The sequence below is a fragment of the Leucoraja erinacea genome, chromosome 4, assembly GCF_028641065.1.
Source record: "Leucoraja erinacea ecotype New England chromosome 4, Leri_hhj_1, whole genome shotgun sequence".
Classification (NCBI taxonomy): domain Eukaryota; kingdom Metazoa; phylum Chordata; class Chondrichthyes; order Rajiformes; family Rajidae; genus Leucoraja; species Leucoraja erinaceus.
In genome coordinates, this window is record NC_073380.1 from 15,798,388 (window position 1) to 15,820,101 (window position 21,714).

The following is a 21,714-nucleotide window of genomic DNA, read 5'->3' on the forward strand; positions in this document are numbered from 1 at the left end:
TTAAGAAAAGGCTAAACATTTTTAATAGCCTAAGAATCCAAATAAGAAACTGATCCCATTCACACAAGAATTCACAATATAACATAATTTTAAAATCTCACTTTGTCATGCATTTATTTGCCAAATGGAAGGAATTTAATGTTTAATTCCCATAAATTAATACAGAAACATCCACTCTCAAGATCATCAAAATCATTATTCTTTGCACAATACATCTGACTAAAACTGTACCGTGGATATTTAGCATGAAAATATTAATCATGGATAGACAATAACACAAAATATAGATTATTTAGATGTTCTTACAACATGATTGTGCAAAATAATAATGAATTTGATTATCTTGAGAGTGGATGTTTCTGGAATGTGATCGATTGGAATGTTGCCGTTGCCATAAATTTTAAGCCCATATCGGCAGTGGGCCTAAACAAAAATTTTCACTTCATAAGTTTAAAATGAAGCCACACCAAAAAGCAAGATAATATGTTAAATAAACGACATACCTTTTGTTTTGTCCTGATATTGTGATCCATGATGTTGAAGGCATTGAAGGCGTTGGAAGTCGTGTTTAACTTCATATCCAGCGACACACTCATCCAGCAAATTAAAAAATTTTAAACGGGGAAGCGTGAACAATTTTTCTTCATCAGTTAGCAGCCCGAGGAAATCCCTCTCCAACAACCAATACAAACCTGCATTTTGATCCCCCTCCACAGCCTCACATTCATCTGGCATGTCCTTCGAAGGGTCTGTTTCTGTCTTGTGTGACACTACGCTTTAAAAACACGATCTTTTTGTTAGCTTTCTTACTTTCTTACTTGCCGATGCCCCTCGAACCAAAGCCTCAACAGATACGTTGGAAACAGAGAAATTGAGAGTAAGGGATGGCATGCTTGGAGAGGGGGCAGGATCAAGTCAAGTCAAGTTTATTCGTCACATACACATAAGGAGATGTGCCGTGAAATGAAAGTGGCAATGCTCGTGGACTTTGTGCAAAAAGACAAACAAACAAACAACCAAACAAACTATAAACACAATCATAAACACACACATAATCTTTTACATATTAAATATTGGAAGGAAAAACGTTCAGTAAAGTTAGTCCCTGGTGAGATATGAGTTTACAGTCCGAATGGCCTCTGGGAAGAAACTCCTTCTCAACCTCTCCGTTCTCACAGCATGGCAACGGAGGCGTTTGCCTGACCGTAGCAGCTGGAACAGTCCGTTGCAGGGGTGGAAGGCGTCTCCCATGATTTTATTGGCTCTGGAGTTGCACCTCCTGATGTATAGTTCCTGCAGGGGGGCGAGTGAAGTTCCCATAGTGCGTTCGGCCGAACGCACTACCTTCTGCAGAGCCTTCTTGTCCTGGTCGGAGCAGTTCCCAAACCAGATGGTAATATTTCCGGACAAGATGCTTTCCACAGCCGCTGAGTAGAAGATGGTAGGAGATGTAATCAATGTACAGTAGTTGATGGAGTCAGTAGATTTGCAGTAGATATCAGTAGATAGTCTGTCTCCTGTGATGGAGATGGAGAGGTCGAGAAAGGGGAGAGAGGTGTCTGTGATTGTCCAAGTGAATTTGAGAACAGGATGGAGGTTGAGTATTACAGTAACGTTGATGTCATGAATGTGTTCTGCAAGGGTGCTGGAGGAAGCTCCACTGCAATTAATCTGTCAATGCAGTTGACTTCACTTATAGGTGAATAACATTGAATATAGAAAAGTACAGCACTGACATCCACAACATATAACAGTGGTTCAGGCAGCATCTCTGGAGAAAAAGGACGGGGGATTTTTTGGGTCGGACTCCAGTCTGAAGAAGGGTTCTGACCCAAAACGTCAGCCATCCTTTTTCTCCAGGGATTCTGCCTGACTCACAGCGTTACTCCGGTACTTTGTATCTATCTTCGGTATAAACCAGCATCTGCAGTTCCATCCTACACATACAGGCTTACAACGCACTAAACTTGCTGCCCTGTTTCAGACATCTTGGAGGTTAAATAAAATGGAAATCTCTTGAAATAACAACTGGTGGACAGCTAAATAAAGCTTACACCCTAGAAAACAACCACGTTATTTGTGCATGCATCAAGTATTGCGAGATGAAAAAAATGACAACATTTGTCTCTTCTATTATTTCTGTGTTATTTATGTATTTTCATATTTCCCCACATAATTTGCATGCTTTTATTCCATATCTCTGATTTTTGTGTAGTGATTTGTGAATTCTATAAGGGCAAATATCGTAACTCGAGCAGCTATAACGCGGTGAACAGCCTGTGTCCATATTTTGTCTGATTGATAAATTGAAGCTGGGGCTTGAATTTTACCTGTCCTCTTCCCAATGTATCAATTTTAATTGTCAAACTTCTTTTTGACACAATTTGGAATTAATTCAGGTTGAGTACAAGATGTTGCACTTCACGTGCCCTAGAGGCTTCATTGTGAACTGATATTAATGTCTGTTCCCCAGGGTGTGATTTATAATTTGAAGCTTTATGAAGGTGAAAGATATATTGCTGAGTAGAAACATTAAACAAGAAAAGAGTTTGGAACGGGGAAATATCCAAAGTGTAAATCCGACTTTGGATTTAGTTTTGTGCTGGCTGTTTCAGTGGTTCAAAGTGGGATGCTCGGTGGCACAGCTGTGGAGTTGCTGCCTTACAGCATCAGAGACATGGATTCAATCCTGACTATGGGTGCTTGTCTGTTCAAAGTATGTATGTTCTCCCAGTAACCCATGTGGGTTTTCTCCGGGAGTTCCAGCCTCCACCCACATTCCAAAGACGTACTGATTCGTAGGTTAAATTGCTTGGTAAAATTGTAAATTGTCCCTAGTGTGTGTAAGATAGTGTTAGTGTGAGTGGACCACTGGTTAGTGTGTACTTGGTGGGCCGAAGGGCCTGTTTCCACGCTGCATCTCTCAACTTAACTAAAAAAGTAGTTGAGGTTTTGAACTTAACCAATCACCAGAATAGAATGTTTAAACAAGGGGGAAACTCACTTACCTGTTGAATTGGGGGGGGGGGGGGGGGGGGGGGGGGGGGGGGGGGGGGATGTGTTTTCATTGGATAAATAGTTTAACTGGGGGAAGAGATGGGTGTGAGGCAAATTAATTGATACTTGTATTTTAAAGAAAATAAGTACTTTTGGTGTTGAGAACGAGCTATCCTATCCTGTACAGAACAATGGGGATTGCGTGGATGGGGCTAGCCTTCAGTAGGTTTAACTTTCGAACAATGAGACGGAATCTCAATGAAACATGAACAAATTCTTGTCACGATTACTGATGTCATATTTAAAAGTATCACGTGTTACTATGCGTCAGAAAGGAATGGAGGATTAATAAAGTAAGGCGTTTATGTTCCCTTACCATGTCCATTTCCCTTGCTGTGTAGGTGTCAATAAGGTATTTATCATACTGTTTGACAAGCAGATTGATGTACACTGTGCAGCACATTATACTGTGATAGTGACCAGTGGGCAAAATGGTTCCGACGTATTCTTTGGAAAGACATGTGGTAGGATTAGGACTGGCACGTTCTCTTCTCAATTTCCTCGTTGAGATGAGCTCTTGCGACATTAATCTCTTCTCTTGTGGAGACAACTTGAAGTTTGACAACTATTTCTTTGAGTTCCTGTTCTCCAAATATAGCTAACAAGGGGATTCCAGCTTCCTCACAGCACTGGAGCTCCCAGGATGCCGTGGAGAAGCCAAGGCCTAGATTGGAGCCTCGCGGGTTGGAGCCTCACGGGCCGAAGTCTCACGGGTCGGAGCCAGAGCCCCGTGAATCGATAGAGCCTGGGTCACTGGAGCTCGTGACTGGGGCCTGGGTCGTGGCTGCGGAGTAGTCGGGAGGGGACCTGGCAATGTTAGTGGAGAGGTCGGTGCGGAGGCTGATGATAGACTGAATGTTTGAATGATGGCCAATGATTGAAACAGAAAACAATACTCAAAGTGCGGCCTCACCAACATTTTCTGAAACTGTGATATCACATCTCAACTTCTTTACTCAATTCCTTGACTGATGTAGGCCAGTGTGCCAAATCTCCGCCCTCCCCCCACCATAAATACCTGTGATGTCCTTTTCAGGGAACTACGTATGTACTCCAAGTTCCTTCTGCTCTACAGTATTGCCCAGGGTCCTACAGTTTAATCTGAACATCCTGCTCTGATTTGACTACTCAAAGTACAGCACATCCGAATGAAAGTCCATTTGCCATTCCTTGGCCTATTAGATTATTCTGCAAGTCTTGATAACCATCTTCACCGTCTACGATACCACCTATTTTAGTGTTGTTCGCAAGCTTATCAACATTCTCATCACAATCGTTGATATAGATGTTGATATAGATGTTAATATAGATATCAATAAGCAATGGGTCCAGCATCAATCCCTGAGGCACACACAGGCCTACTGTCTGAAATAAAAACTTCAAAAAATACTACAGCTTCCTTCCATGAAGCCAATTCTGTATCCAGTTGACTAATTCACCCTGGATCCCATGTAGTCTTATCCTCTAGAGCAACCTAGCATGTAGAGATTTATCAAATGGCCTTGTTGAGTCCAGACTATGTCTACGGCCCAGCACTCATCAACCTCTTTGGTTAATTCAAAAAACTCAAAGTCATGAGACACGATCTTCCACCCACATGCTGACTATCCCTTATCATCCCCTCTCTATCCATGTGCATAAAGATATTTGGGCTTGAGACTTTTGAAATACAGCACGGAAACAGGCCCTTTGGCCCATTGAATCTGCATTGACTAGCGATCACTCGTACGTTAAAACTACCTTTCCCTACACACGGGGGACAATTTGACAATTTTACCAATGCCAATTAACCTTTACAACCTGTACTTCGTTGGGGTGTGGGGGGAAACTGGAGCACCCACAGAAAATCCACGCAGTCACAGGGAGAACGTACAAGTTCCGCACAGACTGCACTCGAGATGTAAGAGTGCAGAGCCATTGTAATGCAAGACTGTAGAGTTGTGGTGGTGGTGGTGGTCGTGGTGGCGGTAGTCGTGGTCGTGGCGGTGGTGGTCATGGTCATGGCGGTGCTGGTTCAATTTGCGAGAAGAACATTCAGCACTCCTTCAATTATTGGTATCTTTCAAATATTTAATCTGAAAGGCAGCATTTGAGGAAATTTCAAATTTAGTTGGACTAATGTTATTTGTTTATTTAAAATTACAGGGCTGGAGACAAGATTTTACTGCTGGACGATTCTAATGAAGAATGGTGGAAGGTAAGGCTTCTGAACCTTACGGGCTGTAAATGAAGACAAATTCCACCAGCTTTTAACTCCTTGGGTAAATCTGCATGACAACTTTAGCAGAAGACCTGCAGAGAGTCCAAATCCAGTGGTTACATCAGAAGAGTAGGAACTGTCATCCTCTCCCCTTTCCTGGCAAGGACATTTTATCATCCACCTACCAGGATATGAAAAGCATCAAAACCAATGAGTGAAACGAAAGACAAATCACACATAAAGTCTAATTTTCCAAATGCACAGTTGACCATTGGACATAGCAGTGCTTTGAAAAGTTAAGTCTGGAAAAGTATTTAAATCCAGCCAATGTGTCAAAATACAGTTGTGTTTGAACAGACAGGTCTAATCAAAAGTTGGATGAAAAGACTTCCAGTGTATGATGCACACCATCACATGAACATACGTCCTGATGCCAAGATAAACTAATCTCCTCTGCTTGCATATGATCCATATTCCCTGCATTGGCAAGTGCCCATATAAAGCCTTTTTAACTGTCACTATCTCATCTGTCTCCAATACCATCCCTCACAATACATTCCATACAACTATCATCCTCTGAATAAAAAAAACTTGTCCCATACATTATTATTATTATTAATTATTATTATTAAAGCTTTATTTCAGACACAGGTCCATATACACATCAAACAGTACAAAGAATTACAAAGATACATTAAGAAATTGCATATTAGCCTAAAATATATATAAGCTATTGCACCAATGACTTAGCCTAGAAGTGAATCTATAGCAGCTTTTCAAAGGGCTGACTAAGGCTTCAATTATGTGGTTCTCTGACTCGTCCAGGCGATACATAAACATCAGCTGTGTTAAGAGTGCCTCACAGGTTGGCACTCTAGTGGACACAAACAATTGACTGGCACTATGCCACCTAGGGACACGAAGTAGCAACCTCATTGCATCATTGTATGCTACCTTAAGCCTCTGCATACTCTTTTTTTTATACTTAGACCACAATTGAGCAGTATATAACGGTGTGATGTAGATTCTGAACAGGGAACACTTCACATGGTCAGAGCACATATAAAAACTTCCTTATAAGCATGTTGGCTTGAAGATAAATTTTACAGCGCTGTCGGTACATCTCCTATAAAGTTTTCCCAATCACCTTCGAGGTATGCTCTCTAGTTTTTGACATTTCGACTCTGGGAAAAAAAAGATTCTGACTGTCCACTCTATCTGTGCCTGTCATAACTATATACTTCCATCCAGCCTTTGCCGTCAACGTTCCGAAGAAAACAATCCTGACTAACCTCCCAAATCCTCTCCAATTGTGTTGAACGACTCCGTACAGCGAACACCCTATGATACAGGCGGCATAACTGGTAAACCTTTTCTGCACCCTCTCCAAGCCTTCCGTATTGTGATGGCCACAGATGCACACAGTGCTCTAAATAACCAATGTCCCATAAAAATACGACTTGACTTCTTGACTCTTAGACTCAATGGAACAACCAATAAAGCTAAGCATACCATTTGCCTTCTTTACCACTCTGCCATTTTCAGGGAGCATTGGATCTGAACTGCAAAACCCATCTGTACATTAATGCTGTTGAGCAGCTTGTTATTAACTGTATATTTCTACTTACATTCAACCTCACAGAATGCAATATCTCATACATGCTCGGACTAAGCTTAATCTGCCTTCCTATGCCCTTTCTTTAGTGATCTATATCACGCTGCAGCCTTCCACCGCAACTCCTCCAACTCTTGTGTCATCTGTAAAAGTACTAACCAACACATCTACTATTGTCAGAGTCATTTATAGGTGTCCCAAACAACAGTGGTCCCATCTCAGGTCCCTGCAAAACTCGACTCATTATAGACTCCCAGCTAGAATAAAACCCTTCCACCATAACCCTCTGCCTTCTATACCTTACAGGAATCCATGAAGCCAACATCCACTGCCATATCTTTCTTGGTCATCTTTGTCTTCTCCTCCAAGGACACTGTTTTACCTGCCACATACAAAACCATGCTGGCTGTCCCTAATTAGCCAATGCTCATACAAATGGGAGTAAATCCCATCCTGAAGTATCCTTTCCAGTACTGGAAAATGCTGGTCCTGGACTCCGATCAGCTGGCTTTTAATCAACTCCCACATATGATCACAGATGAAGGCAGAGGAGATTAATTTAACTTGGCATCATGCTCGGTATGGACATATGTGGACCAAAGAGCTTTTTCCTGTGCTGTATTGTTCTATGTTATAACTGTTCTGTTCTATGTTCTAACTAGAAAGACCTCGTAGCTTTGATGATGATGTATCTCGACCCAAAACGTCACCTATTTCTTCTCTCCATAGATGCTGCCTCTCCATAGATGCTTCCTCCAGCATTTCTGTCTACCCTCGTAGCTTAATGAGATTACTGCCCCATTAAGCCATTGCTATTCATTCCACCTGACCTGCTGAATCTTTGCCACGGTCTTTGTGTTTCTTTCAGATTTCCAACATCTGTAGTTCTTGTTTTAAATTTTCACCCACCAAAAATGCTTATTGGATATGGGGCTCAATTTTGCCACAAGAGTGAAAAGAGGGTTGAACAATCACAGTCTTGCTTGACCCCAGTCTGAAATGGGATTGGATCTGAAGGGAACTTCTTGGTTGGAATCACAACTTGCATACCATTACATAGCAGACATCGAATGAAGGCAACTTTCTGCGTACAGCCAAATTCCACAAGGATTCTCTAAAATCACTCTCAGTTGACAGATTCATAGACATTTGAAATATCGAAGCAGGCTGCTTAGTGGTTCCAATTTTCTTGAGATGCCTCACAAATCAGGCACCATGGTACCAATTCAAGAAATTCACAACTAAATAATGGTGAACTGCATGTGACACAACATCTAGTACTTCTGATGAAGTCTCGACCTGAATATCAATTATCCATTTCCCACCACAGATGCTGCTCGATCTGCTGAGTTCTTAAAGGTCAACTTTTTTGTTATCCAGTAATGTTGGCTTGATATTAACTGGAACATAATCAGTGCAAAAGCTACTCTCAGTTACTCTGCCCTAAAACAGTATGTGGAGACTCCAACTCGAGGAGGGACTATACTGAATCTTTAACTGGAAAACAAGCCAGGCCTAGTGACCGGTGTTTCAGCAAAATAATATTTTAGGGGAAGTTTTAAAAGATACTTAGGAAGAAGGATAAGTCTGGAAATTGGGGAACCTACTAAATTTGAGTTAGACAGGAGCTAATGAGAGGAAATTGAAAGCAGTTGTTATTGGGTAAGTCCACATATATATGACGTGGAATCGTTTAAAGGCCAGTTGATCAGAGTTCAGGACTGGCATGTGCCAGTAAAGAGGAAAAATAAGGATAAGAAAAGAGACACAGCAGCCAATGAAAAGCAAGGAAGGTGCAGAACCGTGGTTGCTTGATTGTTTTTGATTACAATTTTGAGGGCTCTCTACTTTTCTTAAACAAAGGAACAACATTTGCCACTCTCCAGTCTTCTGGGAGACAATAGACCTCGCCTGTGTCTAGAGAGGAGGCAATGATCTTCGTCAACATATTTCAGCGGCAGATCATTATGGACCATGTCTACCATGGACTAGTTTTCGTAATGTGTTCCAGCGTTGATGTTGATTTAATACAGTCGTTTCCTTTTCACTATCTTGCATAATCTGTTTCTTTGTGTTTGTCTCAGTCTATGTACCTGTGATGCTGCTGAAAGCAAGATTTTCATTGTACCTGTACCTCGTGCATATGCCAATAAACTCCACTTGACCTGACTTGGATCTGCATCAACTGGAGAAACGGACCAAGGAATGGCAGATGGAATTTAACCTGGACAAATGTAAAGTGTTGCATTTTGGGAAGTTAAACCAGGGCAGAACTTCCACAGTAAATGGCACAGCCCTGGAGAGTGTTGGGGGATAAGCCTATGGTAAAAGTACATAGTACCCTCAAATTGGCAACAACTGTTAGACATGGTGGTGAAGAAGCATCTAGCACACTTGCCTTTCTCAGTCATAGCACTGTCTGAGTTGGGCTACAGCAGTATAATTTGTAGGTGAGACTGCACTTGAAGTCTTGCTTGCAGTTCTGATCGATTAGTTTTAGTAAGACTTTAAACTTGAGGGATACAGTGCAGAAACAGGCCCTTTGGATCACCGAATCCATGCCAACCAACGACCACCCCGTACACTAGCACTATCCTACACAATAGGAACAATTTACAATTTACCAAAGCCAATTAACCTACAAGCCTGTACATATTTGGAGTGTTATCCTTGCAGAGAGCAGCTGTGGTCAGGTTCGAACCCAAGACTCTGGCGCTGTAAGGCAGCAACTCTACGTCCGAGCCACCGTGCCGCCCGTAAAGATGTCATTAAACATCACAAGGATGTTACCGAGAGGGTTTGAGTTATAAACAGAGGCTTAATAGGCTATGTACATTTCTGTTAGAATGTATGAGGATGAGAAGTGGCCTTGCAGAGGTATATACAATCATAACAAGTGTAGATAAGGTGGATGGTTTCAACCCTTTTCCCAGAGTTGGAGAGGCTAAAACTAAAGCACATAGATTTCAGGTGAGAAGGGAAAGATTTTAAAGTGGCATTATATCCAAGGAGAGATGGATCAATGGATAGAAAATTGACTCCATGGAAGGAAGCACAGGGAGATGGTGGAAGGTTGCTTCTCGGACTGGAGGCCTGTGATTAATGGTGTACCTCAGGTTTTGGTGCAGGGCCCGTTACTGCTTGTCATCTGTATCAATGATTTGGTTGAGAATATACACGGCAAGATTAGCAAGTTTGCAGACGATACAAAATGTTGTTTTGCAGATAGTGTCGATGGTTGTGAAGAATTGCAGCAGGTTCTTGATCTGTTGGCCGGGTGGGCTGAGGAATGGCAGTTGGAATTTTACACAGAGAATGTGACGTGTTGCATTTTGGGAAGTCTAACATGACCTACACAGTGAATGGGAGGACTCTGGGGAATGTTGTACAAAGCAGAGGGTTCTAGGAGTGCAGGTGCATGGTTCTTTAAAGGTAGGTAGATAGGGTGGTAAAAAAATAGGCTTTTGACACATTGGGCTTCATCAGAGTATTGAGTACAGAAGTTACAGACGTACAAGCAATTGGTGAGACCACAATTAGAGTATTGTGTTCTGTTCTGGGCACTCATAATATAGGAAAGAGGCCGTCTAGCTGGAATGGGTACAGAGAGGATTTACGAGGATGTTGACAGGACTAGAAGGTCTGAGCTATAGGGAGAGGTTGAAAAGGCTGGGACTCTTCATCAGTCAGAGTATTGAGTATAGAAGTTGGGAGGTCGTGTTACAGTTATATAAGACATTGGTGAGGCTGCATTTAGAGTATTGTGTTCAGTTCTGGGCAGCACGTTATAGGAAAGATGAAAAGGGTGCAGACAGGATTAACGAGGAGCAGACTGGGACTCTATTCCTTGGAGTTCAGGAGGATGAGGGGTGATCTTATAGAGGTATAAAATCATGAGAGGAATAGATTGGGTAGATGCTCAGAATCTTGCTCACTGTTGGGGAATAGAAAACCAAAGTACACATGTTTAAGGTGAGGGGAGAAATAATTAATAGGAACCTGTTGTGTAACGTTTTCACACAAAGGATGGCGGGTGTATGGAACGACCTGGTAGTTGAAGCAGGTACTATTGCAATGTTTAAGAAACATTTAAATGGATAAGATAGAATTAGAAGGACTTGGGCCATAGGCAGGCAGGTAGGACTAGTGTAGGTGGAGCATGTTGGTCTCGTGGGCAAGTTACCTTGAAGGGCCTGTTTCCTCTCTGTGTAACTTCATGACTCTTTCATTCCACCAGTGTCGCCCACGCGGGCTCATATGTCGTAATGTGATGACAAAGCTGTGCAAAATGAAAAACTTGGCTAAATAGATCTGCATGTGGGCCAGCCATAGAGATGCATTAGTATTAAAGCCCTGTCCCATGGTACGAGTTCATTCCAAGAGCTCTCCCGAGTTTAAAAAAATCAAACTCGTGGTAAGCACGGCGAATGAACGTAGCGGGTATGTCGGAGCTCGGGGACATCTCTTAGCGGCTCGTAATGCTAACGGCAGGTACTTGGGGGAGGTACTTGGGGCTCGCTAACAGCAGGTAAGCTCAGGAAGACTCGTGAAGATTTTTCAACAAGTTGAAAAATGTCCACGAGAGCCCCGAGTACCGACGAGTGGCCATTACCGTAAATCTCCGAGTTTGAATCAGGGCAAACACGAGAGAACTCCTGGAATGAACTCGTACCGTGGGACAGGACCTTTATCTGAATCCTGCTCTAGAAATTTATATTTGTGAAATAATGTCTTCTTCACTGTTTCTCTTGTCCTTTCCTTTTGCCAGGGGAGAATTGCTGACAGAGTTGGCTATTTCCCTGCCACATTTGTTCAGAGAGTCATGGTGGGTGAGAATGTCTTCAGATGCACAAAACCATTCACAGGGTCAAAAGAAGACGGACAGATAAACGTAAAAGAAAACCAGGTAATTAACAAAATCTTTTTCATATTGTTGGAACTTAACCACCTCATGAAAAAAACGTCAGCGTCTCCAACTTCACATGTAACTGTAACTTAAATTATAGTTCAGTATTTTGAACACATCTTTTTCAGTAGGTAGTTTAGTTTAGTTTAGTTTAGATATACAGCGTGGAAACAGGCCCTTCAGCCGACCAGAGATTCCTGCACATTGACACTACACACACTAGGGCCAATTTTTTACATTTATTCCAAGCCAATTAGCCTACAAACCTGTACATCTTTGGAGTGTTGGAGGAAACCGAAGATCTCGGAGAAAACCCATGAAGGTCGCAGGGCGAATGTACAAACTCCGTACAGACAGAACCTATAGTAAGGATCGAACCCAGGTCCCTGGCGCTGTAAGGCAGCAACTCTACAGCTGCGCCTCTGTGCCTCCATAGTTATGGCAACGTGTTATTGCAAATGATATTTGAGTTTACATTGCCACAAAATGCGTAAAGTCAATTTCATAGTCAGAGGAGGGGCGTGGGAATTTAAACGCTAGGCATGGTGTGGGTAGCCAGTCAATGCTCGTGTCAGAGAAGGAGCAGAAGATATTAAAAACTAGCTGTTGGATTGTTGCAGCTAGCTGACTTCAGTGACTTCAGTCGGTGGGAGATTTTAAAAGCTAGCCGTAGCATTGTAGCAGCTTCAGAGTTGGCTAATTGAGCCATCAATACAAAGAAGGCAAGGTGTAGTGGAGCGGCCATTTTGGGAGAGTGGCTGTTTGAGGGCAAGTGTGAGTCTTTAGCTCGAGTCCTTGGTTCAAGAGTTTTTGGTGAGGAATCTGAGGCAAGGAGGCTGAGCAGAGGGGGACAGCAGCAACAGGTATAGCCTGCTTTGTGATTTGTGATTTCTCTTGGTTTAGTGCAGTAGAGAAGGCAGGTAGAATGGAGCAAAGTTCCTGTTGCAGGATGTGGAAAGTCATGGGAACTGCTGTTGTCCCTGATCACTACCCCTGTGGGTGCTGCTCCTTGTAGGGAACTGGAGCTGCAGCTCAGGATCATCTGAAGAAATGAGAGCTTCTTAGATAAGTCTTATAGCGAGGTGGTCATCACTAAGGTTGAGCAAGAGACTAGGTGGGTGGGTGACCATTAAGAAGGGGACTAGGCAGTGTGTGCGGGTGAGAGTACACAGAGAAAAGTGTGGGCCTGGAAAGTATTGCCAGGGGTGATGATAGAGACAGATAGATTGGTGGCATTTAAGAGCCTTTTAGATGGGCACATAGAAGTGTAGGGAATAGAGGGATATGGATCATGGGCAGGCTGATTGATGAAACTCAAGAGAGTCGGGGGCCAGTAGTGAATGCAGTTGCTAATCCTGAGGAGAAGGTGCTTGAGAAGATGAAAGGTCTGAAGATGAACAAGAAATTTAGATCAGTTGGACTATACCCCAAATTTCTGAAAGAGGTAGCTGTTGAGGTTGTGGAGGCATTGTTAGTAACCTTTCCAAAATACTAGAGTCAGGAATAGTTCCAGAGGACTGAAAAACTGCAAATGTAACTCCACTGTTTAAGAAGGGAGTGAGACAAAGGAGAGAACATTATAGGCTTATTAGTCTGACTTTGTGGTTGGTAAAATCCATTATTAAGGATGAGGTTTCGGAGGAGCTTGGAAGCTCGTGATAATATAGGCCGGAGAGAGCTGGGTTTTGTTAAGTGAAGATCTAGCCTGACAAATCTATTGGAGCATGTGGGGGAGGTACAAGCAGAATAGACAATAGCGTGTCAGTGGATGTTGTTTGCTTGGATCTTCAGATGTCCTTTGCCAAGGTGGCACATGTGAGGCTGCTGAACAAGATAGGAGCCTATGGTATTAGAGTCAAGGTGCTAGCATGGGTAGAAGATTTGCTGACAGGCAGAAGACAAAGAGTGTGTTTCTAGTTGGTGGCCGGTGGCTATTGGTGTTCTGCAGGGGATGGGGAGAAGGGGGGGGAGAGAGAGAGAGAGGGGGAAGAGAGAGAGGGCCCAGAGAGAGGGGGAAGAGAGATGTGGTGCAGAAGAGAGAGGGAGTAGCAATTGGGATGTGAGGTTCGGAACCCCCGTTAATAGCCGCGGCATCGAGTCTCCAACTAGATACCTGTGGGACGGGTCCCTTGAACAGAATAAGGTTGGAAGTGATAAGAGCAGAATTAAGTCTACTCCGCCATTCAATCATGGCTGATCTATCTCTCCCCCTCTAACCCCATTCTCCGGCCTAGTCCCCATTACCGCAAACACAGCAGAATAGGGGAAAGTCATGGCAGTAGCAAGCCGAGTCCCTTACTAAGTATCTGTGGGCCACATCCTACAGGGTAAGAGTGTGTGTGTGTGTGTGTGAAGGAATGTGCGAGTAAAACTGAAAATATCCCAGACCCCACAAGGGGGCGCCAACAGCTATCAACAGAAAATGCAGAATACAGAATCTCAAGATTGTTCTATTAATTAGTTATGATTTATTAGCGATGTTTAAAACGTGTTTTAAAATTGTAAAAAAAAAAAAGCTAAGAACTTAAGTTAAATGATTAAAGGACAGAAGTATTAAAAAAAAAACAACTCTAAAACAATTTAAAGCTTCTGATAAACAAGGTAGCTCAGCGCCAGAGACCTGGGTTTGATCCCGACTACGGGTGCTGTCTGTACGGAGTTTGTACGTTCTCCCCGGGACATAGGAGTACAGGTATACAGTTTGTTGAAAGTGGCATCACAGGTAGATAGGGTGGTCAAAAAGGCTTTTGGCACATTGGCCTTCATCAGTTCACAGTATTGAGGATAGAAGTTGAAAGGTCACGTTGCAGTAGTGGCAGCAACTCTACCGCTGTGCCACCGTGCTGCCCTTGTTGGGCCTTGGGGAACGCCTTGAGTGATAGACTGATCCAGAAGATTAAGATGGATGGAATTCACGATGACTTTGTTGTACGGATTCAGAACCGTTTCATTCATAGAAGACAGGGGGTTGTGATAGAAGGCAGATATTCTGGCTGGAGTCTGTGGCCAGTGGAGTTTCACAGGGATCTGTGCTGGGACTGCTGTTGTTTGTGATATATGTAAATGACCAAGACGTTAATATGAGGTAAACAAAAATGCTGGAGAAACTCAGCGGGTGAGGCAGCATCTATGGAGCGAAGGAAATAGGTGATGTTTCAGGTCGAGACCTTTCTTCGGGGTAGTATGGTGGTGTAGCGGTAGAACTACTGCCTTGCAGCGCCAGATACCTGGATTCGATCCTGACCACGGGTGCTGTCTTTACAGAATTTGGACGTTCTCCCCCTGACCTGCGTGGGTTTTATTCGAGATCTCTGGTTTCCTCTCCAAAGACGTCCAGGTTTGCTGGTTAATTGGCTTGGTGTAGATGTAGAATTGTCCTAGTGTGTGCAGGATAGTGTTAATGGTGTAGGGATCGATGGCCAGTGGGCCGAAGAGCCTGTTTATGCGCTGTATCTCTAAACTAAACTAAAAACTAAAGTAGAGGGCGTAGCTATAAGGTGAGAAGGGGAACATTTGATGAAGGTGTGAGGCATGTTTTTACATGGAGAGGCCTGGAACACATTGCCAGGGGTGGTGGTGGAGGCAGATATGATAGTGGCGTTCAAAAGGCATATAGATAGGCACATGGAAGTGCAGGAAATAGAGAGATAGGGATCTTGTTCAGGCAGATGAGATCAGTTCAGCTCGGCCTCATGTTCAGCACAAACATTGTGGGCAGAAGTGTCCGTTCCTGTGCTGTATTGTTCTGTATAGGGTACAAAATTACATCAGGTGATAGAAAAGGCATGAAAGAAAGGCAGTTCCAGTGGTCTAGGAGTTTTCAATATGCATGTAGACTGGGAAGAACACCTAAGTTATCTTTTGCAGACAAGAGCTTCTTGAAACGTTAAACGTTAAATGTTAAATGGTGGTGCAGTGGTAGAGTTGCTGCCTGACAGCGCCAGGTACCCGGGTTCAATCCTGACGACGGAGTTTGTACATTCTCCCTGAGACTGCATGGGTGCTCGGGTTTCCTCCCACATCCCAAAGACATGCAGGTTTGTAGGTTAATTGGCTTTGGTAAAATTGTAAATTGTCCGTGGTGTGTAGGATGGTGTTAGTGTACGGCAGGGGTTGGCAACCTACGGCCCCCGGGCCGAATGCGACCTGTAACCCAAAATCATCCGGCCCACAGGCGTATTTCCTTCCCCGTAATTACCCAGCCCGCAGACTTCCGTCATCTCCGGTACCTCCCGGGTCCGAGGCCGCGGCGCCCAGACGCGGTAACGAACGGAGGCCTGCACTGGCGGCCGCAGTGGCAAGCGCCGACGAGCGCCGAGCTCTGGCTGTACCACATCCGCCCAAAGCCGCCGGCACGGCCGTGCACCTTCTGTGTCTGGGCTGTACTGTCGGGATCATAGAAACATAGAAAATAGGTGCAGGAGTAGGCCATTCGGCCCTTCGAGTCTGCACCGCCATTCAATATGATCACGGGGTTGTCAATAGGCCGGTGACGATGAGTGTGAGTATTTGAGCCACTGCCTTCAGGACAGAGCCAAGGCAATGGACCGTAGGTTCGCCATGTTGGTGAGTGCCCGTAACTAGGGGCCAGTGCTCCGGGTGGCATCCTCCAAAGGGCAGGATCTATGTGAACACGTGATTTGATGCCTGTCATCCGGGGCGGAATGGGGCCGGAATCCAAGTGTACACGTGATAGATGTGGCCCGCCATCCGCTCACAGACATGCGTCCTGGGCCCTATGCAGAACAAGGTTGTCAACCCCTGGTGTAGAGGGGTGTAATCCGCACTGTATCTATCAAGTCTGAAATGTCTAAAGGTTCAGCATGGAAGCATTGTCACCAACCTCGGGGCTTCCATGCTCACATGTGCACGTTGGAAATGACTGTTTCTTGGGTTAATTGCAACAATTTCATCAAGATCTCCTTTCAAATTCGATAATTTGAACATAAGGATTTTTTTTTTGATGTGGTGACTAGAGTTCAGGGCTGGCATGTTCCTGTTAGAGTGAAGGGGAAGTCAGGTGGGAATAAGGAAGATTGGATTTTAACATTTCAAAAATGAATATTATATGAATCTTACAAATTGTAATTTTCATTCACAGATCTGCGTGGACAAAGGTGAAGAGTATAATGGATTCATTAAGGTGCACAGTGGGAAGAAGATGGGTTTTGTGCCACTCGATGTCCTGCTCAAAATCTGATGTGACACTATGTCCATGCAATGAAGGTAATGTTACTTAATGGGGTATTGGCTGTCTTGCCTGACAATAGTAACAAAATAGAGTCAGACTATCAAATCAATACTTTGAAAAACAAGAGAGGCCACGTGGTGGCGCAGCGGTAGAGTTGCTACCTCACAGCGTCAAAGACCCGGGTTTGATCCTTATTACGGGAGCTTGTCTGTATGGAGTTTGTACGTTCTACCTGTGATTTGCGTGGGTTTTCTCAGCGATCTCTAGTTTCTTCCCACACTCCAAAGACGTACATATTTGTAGGTTAGTTGGCTTGATATCAATAGGATAGTGTTAATGTGCGGGGATCACTGGTCGGTACAGACTCGGTGGGCCGAAGGGTCTGTTTCTGCGCTGTATCTGTGAACTAAACATAAACTAAATTGATGCTTCTTAGAGGTAGATGTGCTGATAATCTGAGGATTCTTTTTCTTGACTGATGGACATTTCAGTTTGATTGTAGTTCTGTGCATGGGGATTAGTCATGTCGTATCCACACATACGCTAACTATGACAATGGCAAGTGTCTTTACCATCCCTTTACACGTTATTAGGCATTTTAATAGAGCATAGTCAATCCAGTTTCGAGATGGATTCATTAAACTTACCTATGTCCCAATGCACGATGTGCAGTGTTTCTTTCAAATGATTCCCGTTCCTGTATCACAGTGGTGGATTGGATCTTCATGGTTCTGTCAGACAGTTTTTCAGCTAGTTGTTAAGTGGACCAGCAGCCATTGTTCTCTTAGCAAAACAGCAACTGCTGCTCTATTAGCTTCAAAGTAGTCACAACCGACATGTTACAATCCTGAATTGGGGCAAAGCCATCTTTGATGGTTTTAGACTGGAACATGCTAAAGTTGATTGGTGTATGTTGTCTGTGGGCAAAGGAATGTGCAGAAACTCCGATACTTTTAAAGGTGCGATGACAAGAGTTCATGGCACTCGTTCCTCTCACAGCGAAGAGCAAGGCAGGTGGGTATAAGGAACCTTGGATGACAAAAATAAAACGAGGCGCTGGTCAGGAAAAAGAAGGAGGCATGGGATAGGTTTGTGCAATGGGATCTAGTGCATCACTATGAGAGTTTTGGAAACCGAGGACAATACTTAAGAAGGAAGCCAGGGAGGCACAAAGGAGGCAGTAGATGGCTCTGGCAGATAATATGTAAAATACAGAGATTTTAATGTACATTTTATGTACATTATGGAAAATCCAGAGGTTTTATGTTACTAGAGAGCGAATAGGGCCCCTCAGAAACCAAAGTGGTCACCACAGTGGTCATCTGTAAGTGGAGCCACAGGAGTTAGTGTTGTGGCCTGGAGTCACCACTAGAGGGCTCTGTCTCTAAACGAATGTCTCCTCAGGGAGGGTCTCTGGGGGATCTGCTGGGCTTTAGGGCAGCCGTGTTTGGCTTGTAATAAATACACTTCGGGTTCTGGACACCAAGTGTAGTTTGTGAATTATTTAGCCCTCGAATACAACAGTTAGTATATGATGAGCGTTTGACAGCACTGGGCCTTTTACTCACTGGAGTTTAGAAGGTTGAGAGGGGACCTCTGAAACAGGGAATAATGAAAGGCATGGATAGAGTGGATGCAGAAAGGATGTTTCCACTGGTGGGAGAGTCTAGGACCAGAGGTCACAACCTCAGAATTAAAGGGCACTCTTTTAGAAAGGAGATGAGGAGGAACTTCTTTAGTAAAAGGGTAATTAATCCATGGAACTCATTGCCACAGAGGGCTGTGGAGGACGTCAGTGGATATTTTTAAGGTAGAGATTGACAAATTCTTGATTAGATTAGAACGGGTGTCAAGGGTTATGGGGAGAAGGCAGGCAAATGGCAGGAAAATGGGTTTAGGAGCCAGAGATCAGCCATGATTGAATGGCGGAGTGGACTCGATGGGCCGAATGGCCTAATTCTACTCCTATAACTTGTGAACTTGACAGCAGGGTGGCTAATGCTATGTCTCAATTTAATAAGGGCTCCAATGAAAAGGCTGAGAACTGTAGACCAGTGAGCCTAACATTTGTGTCGGAAATGTTACTGGAGAGCATATATATGCATGTGGATAGACAAGGGCTAAGGAGAGATATTCAGTTTGTTTTGTACATGGGAGATAATGTTTTCTGAGGCTTTGGGTTAATTGGCCTTCATCATTCGGGGTATTCAGGATAAAAGTTGGGATGTTATCTTAAGGGCCTGTCCCACTCATGTCCTTGGCACGCTAATTACGCGACCACGTGGTCGCGTTGAGCCGCGACGGTCCTGTGAAGGTCGCACGTGATTACATGCGTACGCACAGTCGTCTGGAGCGCATGACGTCATTTGAAGATGGACACAAAGCTGGAGTAACTCAGCGGGACCGACAGCATCTCTGGAGAGAAGCAATGGGTGATGTTTCGTGTCGTGACTCTTCTTCAGGCTGAAAAGAAGGGTCTTGACCCGAAACATCACCCATTGCTTCTCTCCAGAGATGCTGCCGGTCCCACTGAGCTACTCCTGCATTTTGTGTCTATCTTCAATTTTCTTGGCCCCGCTCTGGGAGTAGAAGTGGGAGCGGATCAGGACCGCAACGGCCGTAAGCCCCAGGCCGAGTTCAACGAACATTTACCTGCTTCTGCTGCTGTTGAAGGTGAGACGTTGTGTCGCGCCAGAGTCTTGGGCCTGTCCCACTTTGGCCATCAGTTCCGCGACAGGCCGTTGGCGCGCGAAGATTTCGTTCCTACAAAATTTTCAGAGCCCCATGTGATGTCGCGCACAACTACTCACCCCTCCGCGCTTCTAAGTGGGACAGGCCCCGCGCGGCCATAGGACGCCTGTGCGCCTCAACGTGACCACGAGGTCGCGTAATGTGCGTGCCAAGGATACATAAGTGGGGCAGGCCCTTTACAGTTGAACAGGTCGTTGGTGAGGCTGCATTTGGAGTATTGTATTCAGTTTTGGTTACCCTGCTAGAGGAAGGATTTTGTTAAGCTGGAAAGAGTGCAGAGAAGACTTACGAGGATGTTTAGCTTAGTATAGTTTTGTTTTGCTTATTGTCACGTGTATCGAGGCACAATGATAAGCTTTTTTACTGCATGCTATCCAGTCAGCAGAGAGACTATACATTATTACAATTAAGCTGTCCACAGTGTACAGATACAGGATAAAGGGAATAATGTTTAGTTCAAGGTAGAGTACGATTATGTTCATAAGTTCAAGGAGCGTAATTAATTTGGCCCATCACTTCTACCCTGCCATTCAATCATGGCTGATCTATGTTTCCCTCTCAACCCCATTCCCTGCCCCATAACCCCTGACACTTGCACTAATCAAGAATCTATCTATCTCTGCCATAAAAATATCCATTGACGGCCTCCACAGCGGTCCGTGGCAATGAATTCCACAAACTCATAACCCTCTGACTAAAGACATTTCTTCTCGTCTCATTTCAAAAGGTACGTCCTTTTATTCTTAGGCTGTGGCCTCTTGTCCAAGACTCTCCCACTAGTGGAAAAATCTTCTCCACATTCACTCTATCCAGGCCTTTCACTATTCGGGAAGTTTCAATGAGGTCCTCCCTCATCCTTCTAAACTCCAGCGAGTACAGGCCCAGTGCCTTCAAATTATCATCATATGTTAACCCAATCATTCCTGGGATCATTCTCGTAAATCTCCTCTCGACCCTCTCAAACGCCAGCACATCCTTCCTCAGTTATGGGGCCCCAAAATGCTCACAATACTCCAAATGCGGCATGACCACTGCCTTATAAAGCCTCAGCATTACATCCCTGTTTTTGTATTGTAGCCTTCTCGAAATAAATGTTAGCATTGCATATGCCTTCCTTACTACCAATTCAACTAGCAAATTAACTTGTTTGGAATCCAACACGAGTACTCCCATGTCCCTTTGCACCTCTGATTTCTGAATTCTCTCCCCATTTAGAAAATAGTCTTCACCTTTATTCTTATTACCAAAGTGCATGACTCCACACTTTGCTACACTATATTCCATCTGCCACCTCTCTGCCCCCTCTATCAACCTGTCCAAGTGGATGTGACCTGTCCACTCCCCCAACCTGTGGGAGAATCTGCCACCCCCTTACCTGACACTGCTCTGCAGAGTCCCTGCTTTCTCTACACTACCCGCCCCTCCACCTATCTTCATATCATCTGCAAACGTGGCCACAAAGCCTTCAATCTTGTCATCCAAATCATTAATATACAGCGTGAGGCATAGCAACCCCAGCACCGACCCCTGCGGAACCACTAATCACTGGCAGCCAACCAGAAAATAAAACCCTTTATTGCCACTCTTTGCCTTCTGGCATCCAACCAACCTGCTACCCATGCTAGTATCTTCTGTCTGATACCATTGTCTCTCATCTTCCTTAGCCACCTCACCTGCGGCACCTTATCAAAGGCCCTATGAAAATCCAGGTAAACCACATACACCGACTTTCCTTTGTCTATCCTGCTATTTACTTCCTCAAATAAATCCAAAAGATTCATCAAGCAAGATCTGCCTTTCACAAAACCATGCTGACTTCGGCCTTGTATTATCATGTACTTCTAAGTACTCAGAAACGACATATATTTTATATGGACTCTAACATCTTACCAACCACTGAAGTCAAGCTAACTGGCCCATAGTTTTCACCCTTCTGCCACACTCACCTCTTGAACAGTGGAGTAATATTTGCAATTTTCCCAATTGTCTGCCAC

At 44.1% G+C, this 21,714-nt stretch overlaps 1 protein-coding gene across 1 annotated transcript in view; it reads left to right on the plus strand.

The window, feature by feature from the left end:
* Window positions 1-21,335, plus strand: part of stac (SH3 and cysteine rich domain) — a 54,604-nt gene extending 33,269 nt beyond the window's left edge. The window contains exons 8-10 of the mRNA XM_055633439.1: window positions 5,203-5,254; window positions 11,641-11,778; window positions 16,880-21,335. Of these exons, the coding sequence (XP_055489414.1) occupies window positions 5,203-5,254; window positions 11,641-11,778; window positions 16,880-16,978 (289 nt within the window). The 3' untranslated portion in view covers window positions 16,979-21,335. The remainder of the gene's footprint in view (window positions 1-5,202; window positions 5,255-11,640; window positions 11,779-16,879) is intronic.
* Window positions 21,336-21,714: the final 379 nt, after the last annotated feature.